This window comes from Erpetoichthys calabaricus, chromosome 7, assembly GCF_900747795.2.
Source record: "Erpetoichthys calabaricus chromosome 7, fErpCal1.3, whole genome shotgun sequence".
In the NCBI taxonomy this organism is placed as follows: Eukaryota; Metazoa; Chordata; class Cladistia; order Polypteriformes; family Polypteridae; genus Erpetoichthys; species Erpetoichthys calabaricus.
The window spans coordinates 157,568,895-157,580,995 of NC_041400.2; the positions used below are offsets into that span (position 1 = coordinate 157,568,895).

General features: G+C 39.7%; 1 protein-coding gene across 7 annotated transcripts in view; it reads right to left on the bottom strand.

Moving 5' to 3' along the window:
• The window catches only part of wdfy3 (WD repeat and FYVE domain containing 3), a 355,632-nt gene that overhangs the window by 9,989 nt on the left and 333,542 nt on the right, over positions 1-12,101 (bottom strand). For all 7 annotated transcript variants that reach the window (XM_051930197.1, XM_051930199.1, XM_051930198.1 and 4 more), the window contains 5 exons: positions 7,415-7,594; positions 6,600-6,782; positions 4,113-4,209; positions 2,893-3,267; positions 2,594-2,705 (listed from right to left, as the gene is read on the bottom strand). In XM_051930197.1, the coding sequence (XP_051786157.1) occupies positions 2,594-2,705; positions 2,893-3,267; positions 4,113-4,209; positions 6,600-6,782; positions 7,415-7,594 (947 nt within the window). The remainder of the gene's footprint in view (positions 1-2,593; positions 2,706-2,892; positions 3,268-4,112; positions 4,210-6,599; positions 6,783-7,414; positions 7,595-12,101) is intronic.

The window sequence follows — 12,101 nt, forward strand, 5'->3', positions numbered from 1 at the left end:
CAATTTAACCATTACAAAACTGTAATTTGATCGGAATTTTTAAGATTTTTATCATCATTATGTTTTACCTTCTGCTTTTCCTGATGTTCTGCTTAATTAAACCATCATTTACTAATGAGCTAACTAGTGGCTATGACAAGTAGCTGCAGTCTCTCAGCAGTCAGTGTTGTGTACTCTGGTATCTACTAATTAAGGAAGCAAACTATTTTTAAGCAAAAACACAAATCATTCAAACAAATGTAAATTTCACAGTACTGTGAATACAGTACAGAAACGTCCAGCTAATTTAACAATCTGATCGATTTGAGGTAGTGATTCGCTAAAATGAAACTGAAGTCAATAAAAATCTGCAGTTACCATGTAGAGTATTTTCATATATATTGTTATAAGACATCCAACCAGGCCACACACAAATGAGCAGCAAAATACACTGCCTGGCCAAAAAAAAAGTCGCCACCTGGATTTAACTAAGCAAATAGGTACGAGCCTCCTATTGGATAATTACTGCATGGGCGATTATCTTTCAGCTGGCAACAAGTTATTTAACCCCAACTGGTGCAATGAGTTGCTTCTCATTTCTTAAACAACCATGTCGAAAGACACATCTCGTGGTCGTGGAAAAGATGTTAGTCTGTTTGAGAAGGGTCAAATCATTGGCATGCATCAAGTAGAGAAAACATCTACGGAGATTGCAGAAACTACTAAAATTAGGTTAAGAACTGTCCAACGCATTATTAAAAACTGGAAGGATAGTGGGGACCCATCGTCTTCGAGGAAGAAATGTGGCCGGAAAAAAATCCTGAATGATCGTGATCGGTGATCACTTAAACATTTGGTGAAATCAAATCGAAGAAAAACAACAGTAGAACTCAGGTCTATGTTTAATAGTGAAAGTAAGAGCATTTCCACACGCACAATGCGAAGGGAACTCAAGGGATTGGGACTGAACAGCTGTGTAGCCGTAAGAAAACCACTAATCAGTGAGGCAAACCGGAAAAAAAGGCTTCAATTTGCTAGGAAGCATAAAGATTGGAGCAATGGAAGAAGGTCATGTGGTCTGATGAGTCCAGATTTACCCTGTTCCAGAGTGATGGGCGCATCAGGGTAAGAAGAGAGGCAGATGAAGTGATGCACCCATCATGCCTAGTGCCTACTGTACAAGCCTGTGGGGGCAGTGCTATGATCTGGGGTTGCTGCAGTTGGTCAGGTCTAGGTTCAGCAACAGTATGTGCTCCAAGAATGAGGTCAGCTGACTACCTGAATATACTGAATGACCAGGTTATTCTATCAATGGATTTTTTCTTCTCTGATGGCACGGGCATATTCCAAGATGACAATGCCAGGATTCATCGGGCTCAAATTGTGAAAGAGTGGTTCAGGGAGCATGAGACATAATTTTCACACATGGATTGGCCACCACAGAGTCCAGACCTTAACCCCATTGAGAATCTTTGGGATGTGCTGGAGAAGGCTTTGTGCAGCGATCAGACTCTACCATCATCAATGCAAGATCTTGGTGAAAAATTAATGCAACACTGGATGGAACTAAATCTTGTGACATTGCAGAAGCTTATCAAAACAATGCCACAGCAAATGCGTGCCGTAATCAAAGCTAAAGGCGGTCCAACGAAATATTAGAGTGTGTGACCTTTTTTTTTGGTGGCGACTTTTTTTTTGGTCAGGCAGTGTACTTCCCCATTCTGTTTTGGTTTAGGGAGAATCTGGCCACGCTAAATAGTGCCCCCTAGGACCAAGACCATCTGAACTCATACATGCCCCCTGGAGGTTATTAACGGAAGTGCACAGTCTGTAATAACTCCAGGATATTCAGAGTTTATTGATCCATATGCTATGTGGCAAGCGGCTGGGGGTGGCACCCAGTCAGGATGCCTAGAAGGACCAGAGGAGGGATTATGCCTCCTCCAGACCACGAGGGGGCGACCGCCCTGGTGGCTTTGGGGACCACGGGAACAGAGCTTAGAAGGTCAACCCCATAGGGGCCTGTGGTCACCGCCAGGGTGCGCCCCAATGCCTGAGGAGCCCTGGCCCTCAGCACATCCGTCACACCTGGAAGTGCTGGGGGGAAGAAGACCAGGGACACCCGGAGTGCTTCCAGGTGCGCAGTTGGTAGTTCCGCCACACCAGGAAGGGGCGGTGAAAGCTCACCAGGAGGCACCTGGAGCACGTCCAGGTGTGTATAAAAGGGGCCGCCTCCCTTCATTCAATGGCTGGAGTCGGGTGGAAAAGGACAGAGCTCGGAGGAGAGGAGTGGAGGTGGTCAGGAAGAAGGAGAAGAGGCATTGTGTGAAGGGTCTGGACTTTGGGGTGATTAGTGCTGCGGCACTGGGTTTGTGTGTGTAAATATTGTAAATAAACGTGTTGTGGTGCTTTAAAATCATGTTTACCTGTCTGTGTCCAGGCTGCTTCCCACAGCTACATATTACATATATACAGGTTTCATATTAAAATGTACGAATTTAAACAGATATTCAGAATAGAAGGTCTAATGCTATGTGGACACTTGAACAGATTGAACAATTCCTTCCTGTTAATAGGAACTTTCATGTACATATAGCATTAAGAAAAGTCTTACTTGGATATGGCGATAGCTGTGATCTCAGCAGGGTGGGAATTGTCCTTGCGTTCAAAAGCAGTGTGCATAGTCAGTTTACTTCTGAAGACAAGCTGACGTTCCCATCGATAGCCTGCAGATAAATATAAAGCTGTATAATAAAGCTTCATAATAGTAAAAAAAAAACCAAACAAGTACAGTTTGAAGGCACAAAACCATTAACACTGGAGACAAAAGGAATAAACCAAACAATACAAAAAGAAATACTGTTACTGTCACTAGTTAAAATGCCATTTTGTATATGTGAGGCCTGTTCTTACCTGGTTTGAGTCTGTTGTAGAGTCTGGCCTCTGCCGGGCAAGGCTGAAGAGGCTGACTCTGTGATGGAGGATGTACAGTACTTGGAGGTACTGACTGCATGTGGGACTGCACCGGAACCCTGATCTGACCATCTGAGTAGTATATGAAGACAAATCCATCTTTTTCATCTGAGCTGAGGTTGTCTGACCATCGCCGAGAGTCATCTGATCCACTGTCTCCTGACCAGGAGGTCCCGTGCCTTCCCACTGAGCCTTTAGGTCTGTGTAGAGCACTGCCAGATTCACTTTGAGTTGACTGTGCTTTGGGCTCTTGGTTGAGACTCTGCTCATCTCCGTCAGAGTCGCTGCTTTCATCGTCTGCAGCATCTCTTCCCTCTGCCAAAGAGAAAGCATAATAGAATAAAGATAATAATAATAATAATTAATAATTCATTACATTTATATAGCACTTTTCTCAGTACTCAAAGCGCTATCCACTGTGCATTTCATTGTGCTTTGTTTTAGCACCAGGACACACATTCAGTTATAAGATCTCCTTACTCGGGTACAAAGCCAGCATTAGCTGAATTAAAGGATGTGAGTCTGATTCACATGATTCACCTTGCCTAGTCTCTAGACCATGGTGATACACACCATTACCAGTATTATCATTACAAGCAGCTACACTATAAGGTTTAAAAAATAATATATGATGAGCAAATGGTTTCTAAGATTCAGTGGAGTTGTTGAAACTATGCTAAATATTCCAATGAACGTAAATTTCAGTTCCTTTCTACTTTTACTTGGTATCCAAAAAACTGAGGCTATTTAACTTTGAAGTCACACATCTGCTCACATTCAGCCAAACTCCTGCTTCTGGTTGCTTTCAAGTAAACCAACAATGACAATAAATGCACCTGCCTAATAAAAGGGTGCAGGAAACTTTAAGATCTTTGTCAGTGGAATTTTCTTTCAATTTATTAATACAAAAGAAGTCCTTATCTCATAGAAAAGACATGTCAACAGCTTCTCATCTTCTGTGACGAAACACTGTGATGAATAACTTAGTATTTAGCATTTGATTTTATGCAACGTGCAAAGACAAGCTTCAGGAAGGTTCTCCAAGTACAAAGTTTTATTTTAGTTTGGTTTCCGGTAGTTTATACCAAGCAGGATCAAAGTGAACACTAAGTATATTTTACAGATTCTAGAAAGTCAGACAGATTTGGTTTCTTCATTACCTAACTTGTCCTCTGAGCAGCAGTCAGGCATATCTGGAATCTCGGCTGGCTCGGGGGCTGGTGTCTCCGGCACTTGCAAAAACTCCATCCTCCAAAACTGAAGGAAAAGAAACAAACAACGCATAATTTCAATTGCATGCTTTAGAGATGTAATAGGCTGCCTGGTGGCTTTGCTTATTATAGACAGTGAGAATTAGGTGTTGACAGAGGCAATGCAGGATGTCACCCTAGTTGAAAAACAAGAAAAACCTCTGGGTGTGTGTGTGACATGTTTATTAAAAAGTACCCAGGAAGTAGATATTTTATCAGTTCTGTAGTTAGTAGTTTGGGGCTTCCAGGAGGGAGCCCACTCTCTAGTACAATGGGTTATGGAAAACTGACAGACTGGGAATTATGAATCGTGCTTGGCCCTTCAACTATATAATGTAACTGAAATACAATTATTTCTTTATTTATTGATTGATTGTATAATTTGTGCTTTGAATTTCTATCTTTGTTTTTTATATTTTAGCAGTTGTATGCATCTAAATTTCCCCTTGGGTTTAACGTAATGTAATCCAGTATGCATGTATACCTAGGCCACCAGAGGGAGGGCTAGGAAAAAAACCTCAGAACTTTCAGAGAGCATTCCTGACCCTGCATGCAATTCTTTTAACAGGCCAAAAAGTCACCCAGCACTGGGCTTAAAGGCTCCTCCCTGTTAGTAGCCCATTGAGTTTCAAGGACTCAGACAGCATTTCTGCAATATATAAAACCATTTTACAGTCCCTCCCTTTCAAAGATCCAAGAGGACAGTGGAAAAAGGATCTCTCACTCAACATCTCAGAAAAGGAGTGGAAGGTAGCAATGCACAGAATTCACTTGAGCTCCATATGTGCAAAGCATACAATTATTCAACTCAAAATTATATATCGAGCACATCTATCTTGTTTAAAATTGTCCAAAATGTTTCCGGGGCAAGATCCAACCTGCAAACACTGCAATCAAGTTCCAGCCTCATTGGGTCATATATGTTGTGGGCCTGCACCAAATTAACATCAGTCTGGACCAAAATTTTTAAATGCCTTTCAGACAGCCTTGGTGTCACAATACCTCCTAACCCATTAACAGATGTGTTTGGTGTACTCCTAGATGGGCTTAAAGTGGAGAAGGACAAACAAACTGGGATTGCCTTTACTACAGTATTGGCACGCAGACTTCTCTTACTCAACTGGAAGAATCCTAACTCTCCTCTTTTATGTCAGTGGGTAACTGATGTTTTATACTATTTGAAATTGGAAAAAATCAAATTCTCACTTAGAGGATCTGTGCAGAACTTTTTTCAAAACCTGGCAGGATCTAATCAATAACACTTTTGAATAAGCTCTTAAAGCACTGAGGAAGCAGATTCTCTCCCCATTTCTTTTTCTTCTCCATTTATCTTTATTCGCTTATTAATTAATCAATTTAGTTATTTTTTACTAGCTTTAAGTTTTACTCTGTTGGCCGTTCTCTCATTCTCAAGGGTGGGGGTTGATTTGTTTTCAATCCTATTTTTGTAAAAATTGATCTATTTGTATGGAATGTTGTGTGGTTACAATAAAATCAATAAAATTATATATATATACAGTATATATATATATATATATATATATATATATATATATATATATATATATATATATATATATATATAAAGTAGCCCACTGAGCTTTGACTCAGGAGGTTAGTTGGGACATAACTCAATGGAAGGAAGACAGGCCGTCAAAACTGAGTAAGCAAAGAAGAGTGAATACGAAAAGAGCACTCTGTGCAGTACTTTGAGGTCCTCTAGTTGAGGAGGCACCCACCACCTCACTGTAAGGCTGATAGACTGCAAGTGGCACCAGATATTTTCCTTTGCTTTGTAGTTTACTGGTCTTCCTTTGTTCAGCTCTCAAGTGGGGTTTTAACATGACACATTTAGTGTATTTTAGCCTGCTTGCTACAGAGTGTGCCTACTTTTGTTAACAGGGTATTTCTTCAACATGCAACAAATGAATGCTACATGCTTATCTTGTTAATAAATAATATAATATTCTCACATCAGTTCAAGGTTGGTGGTGGTCCTGAAATGTACACTGGAAGCATTCATCGGGATGGGGTTCCAGTCTGTCACAAGGCCCAATTAAGTATTGTGAATCTTAAAAAGCACGTTATTTAAAATTAATGCAAAAAACGTGTGCCCTGTTAGCAGCAGTAACTGGTTAGTAAATAGGAACGTGGCTGTAACAAAGACTTGTTGCCACCGTGAGCCTCCAGGATTTGAGTTTGACATCCCTGTTGTAATGCAAACAAGCAAATAAGGTTTACATTTCATCTATAAGTGACTTTTATAAATACTATTCCCATTAGTTCATATTGGTAAAGTTCTGTCTATCTTGGTTTATGTTATTGAATTCATTTCTGAAATTGTCTCCAAATTACGTATATGCCGTGTATGCAAACCAAAAATCGTGTTGCACTTACCCGCACAACTCCATCTGAGTGTCCTGTTAATATAACGTTCTGGGTGTCCCATTCATTCATCTCAGACACACAACAACACAAGATTTGCTGGTTCTTTCCTGTAAATGTGTTCACGCTCACAACAGGACTTCCATTGATGCTCCACACATGGATGTATGTCCCAGCACATGACACAATATCTCCCTGAGAAAAATAAAAAGATTCAGGTTGTAATCTATAAATCCAGCATGGCAGAATCATTTAAAATGTAGTAAACAACTGTACTTTCAGAAGGATGAAAAATATCTGATTTAGCTCTGTCCATATGAAAATACTTAAACACAAAATGCTGACTGAATGGAACCCTATAAATATAATAAGGATCAGAATTAGGGATACTTACATAAATCACTTTCATTAAAAACTATGTTGGCATGAACTTTAGATTTTTTTTTTGCAAACATACATAACCCATACATAAAGTTTTGAACATTAAATTATTTTCAATTTATTTTTGTATAGCATTTAGAATGAGCACAAGCTCAGACTTTTTAAAATAATTTACTACTATAACACGATAACAGTAAAATATTAAACCTTACAATATTTAGATACATTACATGACAAAAGCGTGCCAACATAATTCCTTGTTAACATAAGAATTGGAGATTCCATGCATAACTGACATGGTCATTTTGCTGACTGAGGCCAACTGGCTGGCCTCCCCCTTCTGCATATTCTACACAATCAAAAGATGGGTAGTCAACATTTTAACATTTCATTCCATTTTGACAAATCATGATCCACCTGAAATAAAAATATAATGGTAGACTTACTGTTAATTCATTTATACAAAGTGCTGAGACTGGTGCCCTGTGGCCCCTCAACTGAGTCACAAAGGACAATTTATTTAGATCCCAGATGATACAGGTCCGGTCCCGAGATCCACTGACAATTATGTGATATGCAGATGAGGCTGTCAAACATGTGATCGCATCTGTGTGTCCCAGCAGGGCCTGAAAAACAAGCATTAGACATGTTAGTAATCCTGGGAATTGCTTGCTGCAACAATTTAGATGTTAAAAGGTTCCTCAGTTTCAGAATTAATGAAAATTTGGTAAACTGTTCCACATTTCGTAATCAGTTCTATTTTTCTTAAAGGCCTGATTAGCAGTTTACAACCGAGAAAATAAACTCTGGGCATGTTTTTGTTTGTAAGCAATAAATCAGTACGTTAATTTCAATTGGTACCTTATTATGATGTGTGTTTTGATTTTTCTCAGAAGTCAGTCTATTGTTGATAAACTTCTAAGTTCAACACAGTTTTCCCTAGTAATCTTTCAATAATTGAAGATGAAATATTGCATTACAAGTAATTAACAACTTGAGTACAATGGCTCATAAAATTCAATAACCAACAATTACTGTGCTAACAACCACACCACAGACACCATCAGAATGAAAATGCAATAAAATAAAACTCACAAAAGTCCACATCACATTATATGAATTTCCCAGTGATCTGCAGTTGTAGATTTCATTTATAAAATCTTGGTGAGTCAGTGGCAGTTGTGGTAGGCTACCTTTACCGACAGTCTTGTAGTCTAACATACCCAGTGACTTTGATTATGTAGGGGCAAGACGCAGACTACTTAAACTGGTCTGAATTTGTCTTAAGTCACTAGGGTTTGGATCTATGTGCTTGAAAGCTTACAATCAATGAATGTATTATAAGCATTGCACTTCTAGATGAGCAGTGACGAAGAATAAAGAACCTGGGTGATGTAGTCCTCACAAACAGAACACAGTCTTGTCTGTTTGATGTCTCCAGTTTTAAGTACCATAACAGAATGGAAAAAAGAAAAAAAAAAAACCTTTTAACCGCGGCATGTTGGCTGTTACAAAAAGTGGCAAGCATGTGATGGTTTGGGAGGATGAAACTGTGCTGGAAAATCATCAAGCTGCTGGTAATTTGACATTCCCAGCGATTCTAGTCATGTAGACTGTCATGCTCAAGCAACAAGATCAGGAACTGCAGCTTGTCAAAGTTGACATCTCCTCTGACTAGAGGTTGTGTAATGTGACATCGGCTTAACCCGCAAGTTTTGGGGATATGGAAGGAAAACCGCTGTATCCAGGCAGATGATTAACTTCTGAGCAATTTTACTTGATGCTATATCATTGGAAGTAACACAGAAGATATGGCAGCATGCTTGTAGTTGTATAGCGCAAATAGCACCAGCAGTGAGGGTTCAATACAAGTCCTTACAGTATCACTCACCCTTAATCCTGCTTGTGCCTCATTTTCAGAAATGGAACTAGTATTAGTACAACAATTAGTTAATTATCAGTCTATACAAAGCATAAAACCAAATGTAAATGGTATTTTTATGTATGTTTCTTTTCTGTAATTTCTCCATGAATTGATATTATTTAACTTCACCGATATCTGATAAGTAAGCGTAATCATTCCTTGTTATCTTTCTGTTGCAACCTACATTTGCAATTAATGTAATAATGCTATCAGTTTATAGAATGTAAGAATGTTAGCTTTGGGAAAATAATCCATATTACTAACCGAGAATGCTAAACCGGATGATGGACGCAGGCACATCCGGCAATGGGCCGTAGCTGCAAAAAGACGTACTGCGCAGGCGCAAAAACGGTCCGCATCCGGCAATGGGCCGTAGCTGCAAAAAGACGTACTGCGCAGGCGCAAAAAGAGTCCGCGAGGGTCGGCTGAGGAGCCGAGAAAGGCGGATAGAAGAGGGCGAGAGAGGCGGATGAGGGGCCGCGAGAGGCGGACAAGACCACAGAAAAAAGGAGAGAGCACAGGAAAAATTGAGAAATGAGGCGCAAAGAGCACCGAAAAAAGGAAACGGCACATAAAAAAGTATTCAAACGCAAGCAAAGCACGAAACACATTGCACACGAAACTAGACCCAAAAAAAAAAAAAAAAGAGGCTCGCGCACAACAGCAAGGCACCCCCCCCCCCCTACAGGCACCGGACGGGACACACACCAAGAGGGGGATTCAACAAGCCCATGGAACACAAAAAAAAGAACACAAAACCACCCCACAGACCCTACAAGCAAGGGACGGGACACACACAAAGAGGGGGATTCAACAAGACACAGGAACACAAAAAGAAAGAAGACGCTCGCGCGACAACAATCCTCAACCCCCCCCCCCCCCACCCCCCCCCACCCCCATAAGAAGTGACACCTTCACACTAGACAGCATAGGTGTCAGCATTGGTGGATCTCCTTACAATAAAGCACTATTAACCGTTCAACTGCAGAAAAAGAAACATATTAACAGTGACTGCGATCCTTCTTATTACTTATCCATATTTCGCATGCTGAGAAAGAAACAAGTCATGAATACACGGTCACAGGTACAAAACGAAAAGGAAAGGATAACAGGAACAAACACACGAAAACGAAAGAAACAACAAAATAGACGGCTATGCAGCATAGGTGGATCTCATTACAATAAGGCACTATTAACCGTTCAACCACAGAAAAGGCTCCATATTAACAGTGAGTGCAATACTCCTTATTACTTATCCATATTTCTAAAAGAAAAAATGTCTCGACTCCAAAAACGCAAAGCTCAAGTAAAGCTTCTAACTAACGATGTACCTAAAAGTAAAAACTTTATGAACTGCATTAGATCCTACAATGGTTCATTTGCTTTTGCATATACCGGAGTAAATATCAGGCCACCAAAAGGCAATGGCCCCTACTACTTTCGCATATGTGCACAAATACTGCATCGCATTGGAACAGTGCACCCTGAAACAAATCAACAACGCAAATATGCACAAATCTACATCCTAGATCCACATGACGCAAACTATCAATCAAAGTGCTGCATCGCAACAGGCACGGATTCAAAACGAAACACCTCCCGTCTCAGACATACGTTAATGGCAGCGAAGGCTACAACGGGCTTCACACACAGCACAGGCAAATCGATTACAGCTCCAAAACAACACGTCCCAAATACTACACATGCAACAACGCGCCTCTCAAACGGCACAAGAAAAACATACACCAGTAAAATTCATTCGGATTAATGAATGTCATTTGCAATCATTGTCATTCAGTTCACTTCCCTGAAGAAACAACTGGAAATACAAGTTATACATTTACACGTTGTTGTCAAAAGGGTCAAATTAGACTGCCTTCTTTACATTCATATACTGAATATCTACAGAGGCTTATAACTGACGATGTACCTGAAAGTGAAATCTTTATCAACTACATTAGATCCTACAAATCGGTATCCACTATGAACATTAACGGTGGCACTGCACGTGACATCCGTCTTGAAAAAATGTTGTTTATTGATGAATGTTCAATGGCATGAAGTCACTTACTCAACACCATTCATAAACTTCTACAAACGTTTATGAATAATAATATTCGATTTGAAGGAAAGGTACTTTTATGAGGAGGAGATTTTAGACAGTGATTAGCTATTCTTCCAGATGCCATGCACTCAGCTATTGTTCAGTGCACCTTAAAATACGCAGACAATTGGCATTGCTTTCAAAACATACAGTTAGTAAAAAAGATACGATGTCCAGAACCAGATCATAACAATTGCTTATTACAACTGAGAGATGGTACACTCACCAATACAGCTGGACTTCAGGCACATATTATTACAATTCCTCAAGCCTTTATCTGCGACAACTTAGTTACAGAGACATTTCGAACAGCAATCTCATTAGACCAAATGCCCCTTTTAACACAACGCACTATATTATGTCCAAAAAATATTAATATGGAAAACATTAATACCCAAGTCATTCCATTACTTCCTGGAGAGACACAACTCTTTCTAAGCTCTGACAAACTTGACTCTGATCACAACAATAACCATCTTAAATGACCTTACAAGTTCGGAGCTGGAATTACCTTTTACACTTAAACGGCGTGTACAAAGAAATTTTCAAATAAACCTTTACACTGTGCCACACACTTTATTGTTTGCTTTCTATTTGCATCATCTACACCGTCACACTATTCTATATCTCATTCATACATCACGCTCTTTGTCATTCCCAACACCAGGGGTTGGCGAGCGAAGCGAGCAGGGGGCGGAGCCCCCTAGTTATGTAAGAAGAAAAATAGTCACAGCAAATTAAGGAGTACAACTGCTTTATTGAAAAGATGGTCCACAAAAAAGGAAACAGATTGGTCCATTGTCATGGGAAGATATAACAGACTGAAAAGTAACATGTCTAAAGACTTAATTAAATTTTCAGCCAAATGATTTGTAGAGCTAGTATCAAGATCATGATGTAACAATTTATAAGGACCTGATTTTAATCGATGTATACCGTATCTTCAGAGTAAAAATACTTAGTATAGCTTTACAAGAGACTTCTATTCAGAAACCAGTTCTACCCTTAAATAAACTGGTAAATGCTTTCAGATTGTTTTACTCTTTGTAATTCTGTAGCATTAGCTGCAAATTCACCATTGTGAATACTGAGAATTTTATGGCTC